We start from the raw sequence: 16,114 nt of genomic DNA on the forward strand, positions 1-16,114 counted from the left end.
ACCTCCCAGAACATTGTTTTGTGCCACTCCCAACAGATATACTCCAGGTGGACATCTTCAGCAATCAGGAGCTCCTCAGTTGCCCATAGAAAATCCCACCTTGGAGTTTACAAAGACTTATGGGTAGAAAAGCCACACTAAGTAATTTACTACACCACAGAAGGATTCAGCAAAGTGGCAGGGCAGGAAAACAATATACAAAAATTAGTTGGATTCCTCTATAGTAAGTAAGGAAAGGAATGCCATTTACAATAACTATCCAAAAGATATATTTTTTAGGAATGTATTGAACCAGAGACACAAAACACCTATACAAAGAAAACTACAAAACACTACTGTAAGAAACCAAAAGAGACCTCCATAAATAGAAGAATATACCATACTCATATATAGGAAGACTTAACTTCATGAAAATGTCAATACAAAGTGATCTACAAATATAATGCCACTTCGATCCAGATTCTGTCATCATTCTTTAAAGAAACAGATAAACTAATCACCAACTTTACATGGAAAGGAAAGAGACCCCAGATAAATAAAGCACTATTAAACAATAAAGTAGGAGGCCTCACACTCCCCTATCTCAAAACTTACTATGTAGCCACAGAAATCAAAATAGCCTGGTATTAGTATTACAAGGACAGACACATAGACCAATGAAACAGAATTAAGAACCCAGAGGTAAATCCATCCCACCTATGGACAGCTGATCCTTGACAAAGCACCAAAACGCATTATATGGGGAAGAGATAGTCTCTTGAACAAATATTGCTGGGAAAACTGGACATCCACTTACAGAGAAATGAAACAGGACCCTTATCTCTCACCATATACAAAAACTAACTCAAGATGGATCAAAGACCTAAATGTATAACCTAAAGCCATAAAGGTCATCAAAGAAAAAGTAGAGGCAAAATTAGGGACATTAATATATAGCATAAATACCCTATCAAATAGAAATAAAAACAAAAAAATAGCAGAAGACAAACTAGATGACTGGGACCTTCTAAAATTAAACGTTTATGCACATCAAAAGATTTCATCAAGAGTAAAAAGAGAACCTACAGACTAGAAAAAAAAAATTGGTAAAGACATATCAGACAAGGGATTTATCTCTAAAATTTACAGAAAACTTCAACATCTCAACAACAAAAATACAATTCAATTAAAAAATGGCCAGGGGACATAACAGACACTTCACAAAAGAAGATATTCAGGTGACCAACAAACACATGAAGAAATGCTCACAATCATTGGCAGTTAGAGAGATGCAAATCAAAACAACTGAGAAATTATCATCTCATCCCAAAATTGATAGTAAAGTTTAAAAAAAAAAAGTGCTGGCAAGGATGTCGAGAGACTAGAACCCTCATACACTGCTAGCAGGGCTATAAAATGGTATGACCAACTGTGGAAAACAGTATGGTGCTCCCTTAAAAGTCAGAAATAGAACTACCCAATGATCCAGCAACTCCACTACTAGGTATAAATCCTAGAGTATAAGAGCCATGGCATGATATATGCATACTCATGTTCATCGCAGCATTATTCACAATAGCAAAAAGATGGAAACAACTTAAGTGCCTATCTTGGTTCTCCAGTGCTGCCATAACAGAAATACTACAAGCGGATGGCTTTAATAAACTGGAATTTACTCTTTTACAGTTTAGGAAGCTAGAAGACCAAATTAAGAGTGCTGGTTCTAGGGGCTGGGTGAAGGCCCCTCAACCTTGGGCTTCAGCTCTGCCTCTTACTCCAGGCTCAATGGAGCTAAAAGTGTCTTGTAACTCACGTAGCTGCTAGCTGCTGAGGTTAACGAACTCAGGATCAGCAGGTAAAATGGCACAATCCCAAGATCAGCAGGCAACATGGTAGATCACTGGTTCAAATCCAGGAAACGGAGATGAAGACTCAGCCAAATATAGGATCCAAATGTGCCAAAAAGCACAAGCCCTTTCCCAAACCTTATCCATAAATACTGAAACCAGTCCACACCCCGGAGGAGATTCTACCATGGAGATCATTACAATCTCATCATGGGAAGTAACTAAATCCAGCCACCAAACCACTCAAAACCACAGCCAAGCCAAGTTGACACACAACCTTAACTACCATAGTGCCCATCAATGGCTGAATGGATTAAAAAACTATGGTGCATATATACACAATGGAATACTACACAGTGCTGAAAAATAATGATGAAACTATAAAACACCTCATAAAATCAATAAAACTAGAAGATATGAAGGAGCTCTGGTGGTGCAGTGCCCAAGGCATCTGACTGCTAACCAGAAGGCTAGCAGTTCAAACCCACCAGCCACTCTTCGGAAGGAAGACTGGGGAATCCACTTACATATAGACACTGCCTTGGAAACCCAAGGAAGGGTTGCTATGAGTCGAATCAACTCAACAACAGTGAGTTTGGTTTTTTGGAGTTTTTTTTAAGAGTACATGAGGCTGAGTTAAATTAATCAACTACAAAAGGACAAATATTGTATGAGACGACTACTGTAAAAAGTCAAGAAAAGGATTAAGAAAGAAAAATTATTTGAAGGTTACCAAGGATGGAAGGGGAAAGGAGGATAAATCACTAACTAGAGGGTAAATGGAGCTCTGGTGGCATAGTGGCATAGTGCTAAGGCATTTGACTGCTAACCAGAAGGCTGGCAGTTCAAACCCACCAGCCACTCCTTGGAAGGAAAATTGGGCAATCTACTTCCGTAGTGATATCGCCTCGAATCCCAAGGAGGGGAAGTCAACTCGATGGCAGTGAGTTTGTTTTGGTTTTGGTTTAGAAGGTAAACAGTATTAACTTGGGTGAAGGGAAACGCAAGGTACAATAAGGGGGAGGTCAGCACAAAACGATCATACAATTCACTTCATCAACGCAAGGTCACAGTGGAAAGGCAATAAAATCAAGAGAAGAGTAAGCAGCAATAAATTCAAAAATATCACCAGTATGAGGTTAGAATGAACTTCTGATGCTGGTTAAAAGTCAAGGGTCTACTTCGGGGATGTTATTTCCCCATTGAAATAGTGTGATCCAAGCTCCAATTTGCAAAAGATGAAATAAGCTCTCCTAATATACCTTTAGGAGCTCTGGTGGCATAGTGCCTAAGGCATTTGACTACTAACCAGAAGTCTGGCAGTTCAGACTCCTCAGAAGGAAAACTGGGCAATCTACTTCTGTAAAGATACCATCTCAGAAATGCAAGAAGGGGTCATTATGAGTTGGATCCGACTCAATGGCAGTGAATTTTGAGTTTAATATACCTTTATATAGCATCCATACAATGATAAGACCATTTTGATCACTGGTAGTCAATTTCTGGTATTGTTCATTCCATGTTACAACTTGAACAGAACCTAGAAAATTATAAATATAATTATTCAAATTACATTGAAAGATTAGAATTACTTTCAAATTCATATTTTTATAGATCATCAGAAGCATATTAAAATCAATATGGTTCCACTTTAACTTCTTGTGGTTGTTAGTTGCCATCAAATCAATTCTATTTCATGGTGACACCGTGTATAACAGAACAAAAAGTTTCCTGGTCTTATGCCATTGCTGGTCTGCTGAAGTTCACTGCTGCAGCCACTTTGTATTCTGGGTACCCTCCAACATAGGGAGTGCATCTTCTAGCACTGTATCAGGCAATATACTGTTGTGATCCATAGCATTTTCACTGGCTAATTTTTTAAGTAAACTGTCAGGTCTTTCATTCTTGTTTGTCTTAGTCTGGAATCTGAAACCTATTGTTCAAATAATTTCTTCTAGAGGGCTTAGCACAAGGTTTGTCCCTATGAGGCAGAGGTTAAAAATGTCCCAGTTGTCCAATTTTTCCAAACTGCTGTGCCACTCCACCATCTCTAACACCAACTCCTCCTCCTCCCCTCAGTACTCTCCCTCCTGTCTTAGGGTTCTGTACTTCACTTTAATGTCTCACATAACTCATGAACTGCCAAGGAGATAGTTCACAGTTGTGGAGGTTGGCAAATCCCAAATCCATGGGTCCAGTGTCAGTCTAGAAGATTCTCTTCATTCATATGGTTGCAGGGGCTGACAATCCCAAATCAACAAATCAGACAACTAGCTACTGTCTCAAGCCCCAGGACTAAGGGTGAGATGATGATGAACCAGATACAGAATCCAGAAAAATAAAGTGTACTTTTCCAAAGCATTCATGTGTATATACATACATAAACACACATATATATATGTATACATATATGTGTGTGTGTGTGTATGTGTGCATACATATGTATACACACACACACCATCAAGGAAACTAGGGGTAGTGACTTGAGTCACACCCTCTAGTAAGGTGAGACTCAAGATAGATACATCCCATACTAATCACACTTCAAAACATAATGGGCAACTCACCGCAAAATGGGACCATACCACAGGCATAGAGGCTAGGATTTAGAATGCATCACAAAATGGAGGACTGTGGCTAAAAGGTCCAAATTAAGTGTGGTGCTTTTCTAGCCATGGTCTTTGAGACTTCCACCAGATGACAGCGTGGAACTATGCAAATGTGAGGTCCTTTGTGGTGATTGGATAGCTTGTAAGTAATGTAAATAAGGTACAAGACACCTTATTTGTGGGGGTGGGACCACAGAAATAAAGTATATGGAACTCTAATGGTCAGTTTTGCCATTCCATTAGGCTTAAAATGAGCCGTCTCATAAGCAGAAAAGAGGATCTCACTGCCATCAAGACAGAAGCAGCAGCAGAAGTGGAGTACATCCTTAGACCCAAGATCCTTAAGTTGGACCTCTTTGGCAAAGAGGTGGCAGAGAGGCAGTGGCAGCAGAACCAAGAGACAAGAGTGGTAAGTTTCCCAGCCCATGGAGCAAGAAAGCTGAGTGCCTTTGGGAAGTGGGGTGTCTCTCTGGGCACCTATTTAGCAAAGCTAAAAGAGCTTTGTAACACTGGCATGAGCAGGGAAGAGGCTTGGGACCAAAGGGATATGTGCCTAGAGTATGACTGAGTAGAAGGTGCCCTGATCAAAGAATTGTATCCTGAGTGTTCCTGAACCTGAATTGTAACCTGTTACTTCTGTAATAAACCCCGTAATTGTCAGTATTGTGTAAGAGCTCTATGGGGGCCATTACAAAGAAATATTGAACCCAGCAGAGAAGGAGAGAGTGCTGTGGGATGGATCGCTGGTATCAGAATTGACAAAAAGGTTAGAGGGTGGTGGTATGTCTGATCTCCGCCTTGTAGGAATAAGCCTTTGGCTGCTGACAGTGATTTTCTCTCCCCTCCATGAACTTAGAGAAGGTCAGAAGACACCGTCGCCATGCTTTTTTGCATTAAGTTAATTCACTGAGCTGCATCTGTCCACCACAGATGACCTTGCTGGTATTTAAAATATTGGTGGCTAGCTTCCAGCATAATAGCAACATGCAAGCCACCATAATATTACACACAGGTGGTAGTGATGCAGTTTACTAATCTTCCTTGGTGACACAGTGTTTAAGAGCTTGGCTGCTAACCAAAAGCTTGGCGGTTTTAGCCCACCTAGTGGCTCTGCGGTTCAAACCCACCAGCCACTCCTCAGAAGGAAGGTTGGGCAATCTGCTTCTGCAGTGATACTGCCTCAGAAACCCAAGGAGGGGTCACTATGAGTCGGGTCTGACTCAACGGCACATAACAACAACAGTGGCTCTGTAGGAGCTCTGGTAGCATAGTGTCTAAGGCATTTGACTGCTAACCAGAAGGCTGGCGGTTCAAACCCACCAGCCACTCCTCAGAAAGAAGGTTGGGCAATCTACTTCTGCAGTGATACTGCCTCAGAAACCCAAGGAAGGGTCGGTATGAGTCAGATATGACTCAATGGCAATGAGCTTACCTTGGTTTTGGTTAGTAGCTCTGTGGGGAAAAGACCTGGCAATCTGCTTCCATGAAGATCACAGCCTAGAGCAAGCTATGGGGAAGTTCTACAGGGGGTCATTATGAGTTGGAATCAACTCAATGGCACTTAATAATAATATTACTCTTAAAATATCCATAGGATGTAGTCCCTGATATTACTAATTTTCTCCAATACAATAACATATAATACTATTTTTCATGTTTGACCTTATTTTAGGCCAGCAAATGTACTTATTATGGCCAGCTGCAAGTTTCCAGCCAACAATAGAAACAAATGTGAGCATTATTTACCCAATTCGCCTGACTCCCAAGGATTATTGTTGTTGTTGTTGTTGTTATGTGCCGTTGAGTCAGACTCAAATCATAGCGACCCCCCCTTGGGTTTCCGAGGCAGTATCACTACAGAAGTAGATTGCCCCATCTTCCTTCCAAGGAGTGGCTGATGGGTTTGAAACGCCAGCCTTCTAGTTAGCAGTCAAGTGCCTTAGGTACTACGCTACCAGAGCTCCCCCCAAGGATTACGATATCCCAAAAACACCATACTAAGTTTTTTTTGGCTTTGTTGTTGTTGTTGTTAATGTTGTCTCTTTTTTCCCACTTTGTTTACCATCACTAATAACACATATTTTTTACCTCTGGATTGTATAAACAATTAATTTCTTCTAATTTTTTCATCCCTAAATACTATACTGTGTATTTCCTATAAAATAAGGAATTCTCTTTCATAACCATAGCACAAATTAGGAAGTTTAACACTGAAACAATATGTTATCTAACCCACAGTCTATATTCAAATGTCATCAAATGTCCCAATAATGTCCTTCATAGCTTTTTATTTCTCTCATTCCAAGATCTAATCTAGGATCAGATATTCCTACAAATTGTTATGTCTCTTTAATCTCTTTTAACCTGAAACCATAGGATGTATTTTTAAAAAGTATTATATATCCATAAACAGAAACATTACTTTTGACTATATAGCAGCCATTTTTTTCAGATTTACTGACAATATTGTTTAATCATATAAAAGTTGTTAAAAAGTTCTGAATGACTCCATGTTATGAATTATAGTTCAATAGAAATGATTTAAATATTATCATTATTTAAAATATTGGTATCTCTGAGTTAAGCAAATGGTTGCTAAATGCCTAACCATGATTTTAAAAAGACAGAGCATGACTTACCACTGTGACCTTCAAGAGTCTGATTCATAGAAAGATTACTAGGGGCTGCAAGACCTCTCAATTTTGCATCATCTGGAAAAAATTATAATAAACATATAAAAGTGATACATTGTAAGATTTTGACATTTCTTGTTTGCTTTTTTTTAAGGAGTTCCTGGGAAATATTAGAATAATCTTTGAAGAAGTAGTCATATTTTGATCTATTTTTTTCATGATTTAAACATGGATAATACTACATACCCCTTGCAAAAATATTATCCTGGTAAAATAAAGTAAAATGCTTTAAAAAACATTGTTTACTAAAAAATTGAAAAAATGATTAAAATTAAAATTAAAAAAAAATTTTAAAGCATTTTACGATAAATATTTTTGTAAGGCATATGTAGTACTATCCATGTTTAAATCATGAGAAAAATAGATTAAAAAACACAACTTACTTCTAAAAAAAATATATATATATATGTATATGTATATTAGGAGCTCTGGTAGCATAGTGCCTAAGGCACTTGACTGCTAACCAGAAGGCTGGCAGTTCAAACCCACCAGCCACTCCTCGGAAGGAAGATGGGGCAATTTACTTCCATGGTGATACTGCCTCGGAAATCCAAGGAGGGGTCGCTATGAGTCGGGTCCGACTCAACGGCACACAGCAACAACAACAACAACAAATGTATATTAATAAGGAGCTCTGGTGGTGTAGTGTCTAAGGCATTTGACTGCTAACCAGAAGGCTGGCAGTTCAAACCCACCAGCCACTCCACGGTAGACTAAGCAATCTACTTCCATAAAGATTTACCGCCTTGGAAACCCAAAGGGAGTTGCTCTATGAGTTGGAATCAACTGGATGGCAGTGAGGGTTTTTTTTTTGCTTTAAATAAATTAATAATTATTATTGCTAGTCATTCCTCCCTAAAAGATCACACATAGAAGTATTTAAGATAGATATATAAATTGAAAACTGTAAAAGAATAAGAAAGATCAAACAGGTAAGATTCAAAAAGAAGTTTTTACTAGATTTTGCAGAATCTAACATTTATTCATCATTTATTTATTCAACAAATACACTATTCTCTTAATTTATTGCAAAAACACTCTTGAAAAATCCAAAAAAAAGGTTAGTATTTTTCCCTTTTTAAAGAACTAGAATTTCCTAATGACAAATACCATGAGTAAATCTCATTGACCAAACAATACTAGCCAACTTCCTATCAGTCTCAAACATTTGGGCTTACATTCATTTACCTGTCTGTGTCTCTAATTTCAAAACTTTCAGTAATCCATCTTCACCACCACATGCTATGAATCCTTGGTCCTTGTTCCAAGATACACATTTCAGCTTCACGTTATTGGGAATGGCAATCTGAAATGCAATCATAGCCATTCTAGCAACTTTTCAAAAAGGAGTTGGAAATGAGTCTATAAAAGATGGAGACTGAAGAAAATCCTCCAAGAAGAAAAATGGACCAGGCTGCACAAGTATGAGCTGTTATTAAAACGGACATAGTCCCATGAACTGCCCAGGATCCTACCATTTGACAAGAGAGAAAAGAGGTGCACACAAGAGGACAGTGACTGCAGAGGAACCCAACGAGGGCGTCACTCGATGGACAAAGAAGGGAGAGGGAGTGGGAGTGAGGACGGAGACATAAATCCATACAATCAATCCATATTCCCCTTCTACACACAACACTTAGGCTATCCTTTTATTAATACTTTTTTCTTGCCAGTGGTCCGTGATAATCCGAAGAATTTAAGTCATATGGATCAGCAACAGATAGTAAAATAAAAGTATTTCCTGCTGGCCCCCATGAAGGACCCAGCACAGGGCAGGAGAAGAGTCCTACGAGAAGGCTGCTTGCTGGCTTTGTTAACCACTATCTAGGACGCGGGTACCGATAGGAGGTCCGAAGCTGGACCAGGCAGGAAGGTTGGAAGCGGAATGGGAAGCTGGGTGAAGAGTCCCAGCTTCTCCGGAAGGATGCGGGAATCGCCCGCAGGATGCAGGTATGGAGGGGGAACTAGGGCGCTCCCTGAAAAACTTACCTTCTTGCTCAGGTAAAAAAACATCCTGGGAACCTCGAAAAGACGAACCCAGCCGTCAAAGTCTGCGACAGGTAACTCCTTCTAAATCTCCAATCAAGAGAACAAGCGGCTCTAGAAAGCTCCCGTTTCCCTGGCAACCACCGCCTCCTGGGCGCATCCGGGGCGCGAAGGGATGCTTCCGGTATCGACTTCGCATGGAGCGCTTGGAAATCTTGCGCCTGCGCAGTCGCTGGTCAGTCTTGGGGGTCGTGGGTGGAGGGGCAGAGCTTGTGTTTGAGCCTGGTCCCTTTGCCTCTAGGACTTTCCACTTTAGACTTAGAGCTGGATCAACGACCTGCCACTGCTAACGCTACGCACGCCAGAGGTGTCTGCCTGCGTCATCACCTGAGTTACATACACTCGGTCTGAGTGAGCTCTGAGGAGACGCCACATCTTTGACCGTTGCCCTTAAACTGCGCCTGAGGTGTTAATGTAAACTGGAGAGTAACCAAACCATACCCATTGCCGTCGCGTCGAATTTCGACTCATAGTGTTTCTGTAGGACAGAATAGAACTGCCCCATAAGGCTTTCAAGGCTGAATCTTACAGAGCTGACTACCACATCTTCCTCCTGTGCAGCAGCTACTACGATCGACTCGCTAATTAACCGCTGCACCACAAGGGCTCCTTAAACTAAGGAGTAAAGGCGCCCGTTAAAATGAGATCACATGATTTGGTGTTTTGTAAGCCTAGTAGTCTCAACATTCTTCAAAGGGAAAAGTCATTTACTGTATTTGGTAGGCTGGCGCCGTCTGCCTAATGAAACTGCAAATGCGTGTTTTGAGATCTTGCACACCTTCCATTGAGCCTTTGGGCATTTGAGAATCCTGTGGAGCAATTTGGGAATAAGGAATTTCTTTATTCTGTTTTGAATAGCTTATCTAAACTGTTACTGCAGCCAAGGGTCCTTATAAAAGGAATACGTTTGAGTTTGGGGCGGTTACAGCATATGCTATTGCGGGTGTAAACTCACATTTTAAATACTTGAACTACGTGTTTGGTATTTCCTCGCCTAGGGTGGCCTGTTCTATATTTTCTTCTTCTTCTTTTTACCCCCTTTGTTCATTCTTCTTTGTCCTTTGTCTCATCCCTCTTTTTATCTCTGGTGTTTCTTTCACTATACTCTATCACTGTTGACGTGTTTAATCCGCATCTACTTTATGCCCAAGCCCATAGCCATCCAGTTGATTGAACTCATCTGACCACTATTGGGTTTCCAAGGTGCGTATATTAAAAAAACAAACAGTGCAGTCAATTCGATTGGACTCCTAGCCACCCCTCCTTGGGTTTCCCAGGAGGTATCTCTACAGAGTAGTATCCATTTTTTTCAGCACTAAACTGTAATTCCTAAGAGACAAGATAAATTGACCCCTGTTCATATGCTTGCTAGACTAGAGTCAGGAAACAAATTAGTATTATCTAAGCCAGGGGATTCCAATCAATCGATCAAGTTAAAAATATGATTAGTTTAGTTGAAAGGAGCACAATAGTTAAGCTCTCCATTGCTAACCTAAAGGTTGACAGTTGAAACCCACCAGTGGCTCTGTAGGATAATGACCTGGCAATCTGCTCCCATAAAGATTACCTTAAGAAAAGACTATGGGGCAATTCTACTCTGTCCTGCTGGGTTGCTATGAGTTGGAATCTGCTCAATGACACACAAGAACAGTTTAGTTGAAGCTAGTTACTACTGGTAACAGTTTGGAAAAATCATCTCTCTTTTTAAACACCTTTTCCTACTTCTTGCAAATGAACTCTCATTTATTCCTTACATAGTGCCATTTCTCTGTGATATATTAATATATATTACTGATTTTTGTGATAAGTTTGGGAAAAATACTCTTTTCTCATGTACTTTCAAAAAAAATGAGAACGTAACAATATGTTTCAGGTAATGTGGACTGTCTTGGTATATTAAAAATAGTTTTATGTTTTTTTTTTCTTCAGTTCCTTTATATTTTAGACTTTTGGCTCCTTCTGGGTTTACATAGGTTATATTTACTTTTCAAGAGCTTATATTAATGTAATGCTCATCATTGTTTTATCTAAATTTAAATGACTTTGTATTATTCCCTCCTTGAATTTACATTTTCAGCCTCAAAATTGTGAGCTTAAATTATAGGAAAACTTTCAACAGTCTGTACTTTGACAAGAAACTGCTATACATTCAAATTAATTGTTATTTCAATCAGTTTGATTTAAGGAAATATGCTTGTTGTTGTTATGTGCCGTCCAATCGGACCCGACTCATAGCGACCTCTCCTTGGGTTTCCGAGGCAGTATCACTACAGAAGTAAATTGCCCCACCTTCCTTCCGAGAAGTGGCTGGTGAGTTTGAACCGCCAGCCTTCTGGTTAGCAGTCAAGTGCCTTAGGCACTATGCTACCAGAGCTCCCTGGAAATATGCTTAATAGACAAAATTGATATAATAATCACACACACAAAAAATAAGCATGAAAGTAATATATAATTTATTATGCTAAAGATAATACAAACCAAAAGAAGCACTTAACAGTACACAATTTAAAGGACTGTTTTGTTTGTTCTAAAAGTTACAAACTTTAAGACTGAATAAAATTATATGTATAGGAGTGAAAAAAAGCTAGGCTTATCGTTAACATTAGAAAAGACAACATAAGGTTTTGTAGCTTGTTATAGCAATATTTATGAATAAATCATTTTTTTTTTTTACTGCTTTCTAAAGCAAAAACCTTAAAGTTAGGAGGTTTGAATCCTTGGTAAAAAGTTATAACACTTTTAATTTGCAACTAAACTAGTATTCTTCAATTGTGCATGTCTTTCTAACATCAGAATGAATTTAAAATGACATGTAACGTTCACTTAATCTGTGCTGTTTTAGATATCTATATTGCAATCCCCTGATCACAGCTTCAATAATACTCCAGCAGAAGTAAAAGCAAAAAAACAAAGAGCATTAAAAGAAATAGTTCTAAATTTTATTCACCTCAATTTAATTATATGAACTTTTTAATGTGTAAATACTTTGTATAGTTTACACTCACAGGAATAAAATTGGTTTATATTACAAATACAGTAGAAAATAAATCAAGTTTGTGTTATGAACATGGCTATCTCACTAATACAAACATTTAAAAATTAAATGGCTCAATTAGTAGATTAGAAATAAAAAAAGAAACATTATACTTTGCATTCTATTTCATGCCAACTATTTCACAGTCATAATTTAGAGAGATTAAAGGATGCTCTTAATAAAGATCTGGGTATTTATTTCGGTGGATTAAAAGAAACTGATTCAACTGAAGATCCTCTTACTATTTATGCAATATTATTCAAGCATTTGTAATGACAAATTATTATCAGGCACATTGGAGATGCTCAATTGTGTGAAAAAAAAACTGAATAAGTATTAAATACACCAAGCTCTCCACATTTCCAGAAGAAAAAGTTGAACGCTTTAACGATGCGCTTGTCCGTAGTCATTTACTTGCAACTTCTCCAAAATGTCATCAAGTGGCTAGTTGTTAAGGCCAACACCATTTATTTTTACATATTAAAAAAGGTTTGTGAATTTATTATCATTTGTAAACTAATATCAGCCTTGACAATTTTTGTTACTTTTACTATTGATCATCTAGAGATTTTTTAATACTAGAGATTAAAAAAAATGTATCTACTTAAACATAAAACAGAATGTATAAATATGCACCTTTAATTAAAAACTAACTGTAAATTCACTAAAAAATCACAATTACTTAATTTTGTTCACAAGATTTCACAAAAAGTATAGTGAACTAACCTCTGATTTTTAATAAATTTAAGACTTTCAAACAGTCTAACACAAGATGAAAGGAAATCATTAAGTCCAATTGTAAGTGAAGAAGACCAAAACTGTTTGCCACCAAAAGTCTAATCTAAAATTTGGTCATTCTGCTCTTCGTGATCATGATATAAAGCATTAGTCTTCAAAGATTTTTACTCAGATATCCTTTAAAATAATTTTGACAAATAATTGTGCTCTTGCACATATTTAAATTATATGAAATTTTCATCATACATTTAGATAGTTACAAATTAGTAATTTCTAGTATTTTATAAATATTGACCCTTTAAAATAAAAACTTAAATCAGTCCTTCATATGTATTCCATATAACAGTAATGCTATTGATACCTATTACGATTCATTTAGGAGTCCCTGGTGGCATAGTGCCTAAGGCATTTGACTGCTAACCAGAAGGCTGGCAGTTCAAACCCACCAGCTGCTCCTCAGAAGGAAGGTTGGGCAATCTACTTCAGTAGTGATACTGTATCGGAAACGCAAGGAAGGGTTGCTATGAGTCGATCCAATTCAACAGCAATTGCACACACATACCACAAGGTGGTGCAAAGTTAACTTTATGCTGTTAACCCAAGGTATAATTTGAGCCCACCCACAAACACCTCCTCAGAAAGGCCTGGCATTCTACTTCCAAAAAAAACAGCAATTGAAAACCCTGTGGAGCACAGTTTTACTCTGACACATATGGGCGTTAGGAATTGGAATAGTTTTGACAGCAACTGAATTTTTTTTTTAATCAAGCACTTAAAATATTTAAAGTGTTTTTTTAATTTATTTCCTTTCTACTTTCCCCACAAATTTTTATTGTACTTTGAATCTTGGAAATCTTTTTGTAATCACTCTATTATATTCCTCAAATAAATATATAAACAACAACCCTATACACATGTTGAAATTAACCTTTAAATTAATTTTCTGTTATAATAAGGCCCTTAATTTTTTCAAATAAATCACTTGGATTTAGTAAACATTATAATTATGATGAGCACGTAATTGATCTAAACAACAAATAAATTACAAATTTTAACAAATAATCATGAAAATAAAAGGTAAAATTTAATTGGAAAGGCATATCTTAATTGAATGGATTGGGGAAGCAACATTTATGAAGACTTGATTAAAGGAATTATTGTATTGTCCCTTTGTTTGTCTCTCTGGATATTTTAATTTTCCAGGAAAGTATCTTAGTTAGATTCAGGATAAGTAAGAGGGATGTTGTTGTTGTTATTTGCCATCGAGTCGGCCCCAACTCATAGTGACCCCTCCTTGGGTTTCTGAGGCAGTATCACTACGGAAGTAGGAATGCCCAACCTTCCTTCGGAGGAGTGGCTGGTGGGTTTGAACTGCCAACCTTCTGGTTAGCAGTCAAGTGCCTTAGGCACTATGCTACCAGAGCTCCTAAGTAAGAGGGATGCTTTTCTATAAATTTAAGCTAATAGTAACCCTGAGATGGAAGATGAGAAAAGAGAATGCCAACTGAACCCAAGTACTATATTAGATCAGTTTAAGGAAATGAAGGATTTGGAAATTAAATCCTTTAAAACTATCTGATCCTTGAAAGTCTTTGCATACTTATAGGGCTTACTACCAAAATTTGAATACCACTTCCATAAGATAAAGGAGCTCTAGTGGCATAGTGCCTGAGGCATTTGACAGCTAACCATCAGGTTAGCAGTTCAAACCCAGCAGCCACTCTGTGGAAGGAAGACTGGGCAATCTACTTCCATAAAGATTTACCACCTCAGAAATGGGGTTCACTATGAGTCGGAATCGACTCAATGGCAGTGGGTTTGGTTTTATCTATGAGGTACTTAGGACCAGAATTGTTAACTTGAGCTGTGCTGAGAAAAAGTGCTTTTCCTGAGTTACTCCTTTGGCTAAAGAACTGATTTTGAAAGGTTTTTAGATTGAAATTTGCTTTTTGGTCATCTGGCTACCCAATATGTACAAGTATGTCTAATCTATCACACCCCAATAATCATCTGACTCATTCTGAATGTGTATAAATTCTAAACTAAGAAGACCATGATAAAGAATCATAGCATGATAGCTCTATCTCCTATGTAAGAGCTCATTTAGGATATATTGCTATGGAAAAGCACAAGCAAAGAAATAGTTGGGCAACTTTTATTTGTAAATATTAAATGAATGAAATGGTCTATTTAAAACCTTAAAAGGGAATTCAATTAGATTTTTTTTAAAAAAGAAAAAGCTGTGTATTATTACTACTGCTCAACATTTAGGGGATAAGGCACTTGTTCTGTAGAATACGCTAATGTTGGACAATGTATGGTTCCATTGTAGTACCTAAGTGGGATTCAAACAGAAGCAGAAAAACTACCAGAAAGGATATGTTTTGCATTCAGTCTCTGGAGATATGAGCTGACTTTGTCCTGGAATACCAGTGTGGCTTCACACCCACAAGCATCTTCACTGGAAATGAGTCTTCGTGCTTCTTCAATGGCTGAAGACAATGAAGTACAAATAATACAAAATATTATAGCTAATAAGTATAGTAAATCAGGAAATCTACCATTCAATATTTCCATTTTTAAGACTAACCTTAGTGAATTTTCTAGGAGGTAAAATAATAAGAGCAAACAGAAAGAGGAGAAAATTACTTTAGAATGTTAATGTCACAGCAAAAAGTATATTAGAGGACACTGAGAACATGTTTACAATTGTTAAAGGTTAAGTGATCCATACATGAGGATTCATATACTTTTATGATTATCTGAAATTATCCAGGGTAAAAAGTAAATGGTATAGGGGAGAAACTATGGATACAGACATAAAACACTCTTCTTGTGATACTGTGTCCTTATTTAAAAAGATGAGGAAAACAGTCCTCTGTTTGTATGGCCAAGATATTTCAAAGATTGTTGTTGTTGTTGTTGTTATGTGCCAGTGAGTCAGACTGACTCATAGCAACCCCTCCTTGGGTTTCCCAGGCAGTATCACTACGGAAGTAGATTGCCCCATCTTCAAAGATTACAACAAGATAATTCCTGGTTTCCTACACAGGATTGTTATTCTATAGAATGGTTTGAATTGGGAAGTCTAGTTCTCACCCATAAATTACTTGGCACTAAAAATTCAGGTTTGTATTGACATTTCTGCCAAGAACCTCAGAGACTGAT

At 37.7% G+C, this 16,114-nt stretch overlaps 2 protein-coding genes across 2 annotated transcripts in view; both read right to left on the reverse strand.

Moving 5' to 3' along the window:
- The window catches only part of WDR35 (WD repeat domain 35), a 141,970-nt gene extending 132,829 nt beyond the window's left edge, over positions 1-9,141 (reverse strand). Inside the window, exons 1-4 of the mRNA XM_007939250.1 lie at positions 9,118-9,141; positions 8,317-8,434; positions 7,075-7,146; positions 3,274-3,366 (exon numbers count right to left, since the gene is read on the reverse strand). Coding sequence (XP_007937441.1) covers positions 3,274-3,366; positions 7,075-7,146; positions 8,317-8,434; positions 9,118-9,141 — 307 coding nt within the window. The remainder of the gene's footprint in view (positions 1-3,273; positions 3,367-7,074; positions 7,147-8,316; positions 8,435-9,117) is intronic.
- Positions 9,142-12,592: 3,451 nt separating this feature from the next.
- Positions 12,593-16,114, reverse strand: part of MATN3 (matrilin 3) — a 41,164-nt gene continuing 37,642 nt past the window's right edge. The window contains exons 6-7 of the mRNA XM_007939285.1: positions 15,328-15,438; positions 12,593-12,648 (exon numbers count right to left, since the gene is read on the reverse strand). Coding sequence (XP_007937476.1) covers positions 12,593-12,648; positions 15,328-15,438 — 167 coding nt within the window. The remainder of the gene's footprint in view (positions 12,649-15,327; positions 15,439-16,114) is intronic.

The sequence above is a fragment of the Orycteropus afer genome, unplaced genomic scaffold (genome assembly GCF_000298275.1).
Source record: "Orycteropus afer afer isolate SDZICR_OR568_19922 unplaced genomic scaffold, OryAfe1.0 scaffold00058, whole genome shotgun sequence".
In the NCBI taxonomy this organism is placed as follows: domain Eukaryota; kingdom Metazoa; phylum Chordata; class Mammalia; order Tubulidentata; family Orycteropodidae; genus Orycteropus; species Orycteropus afer.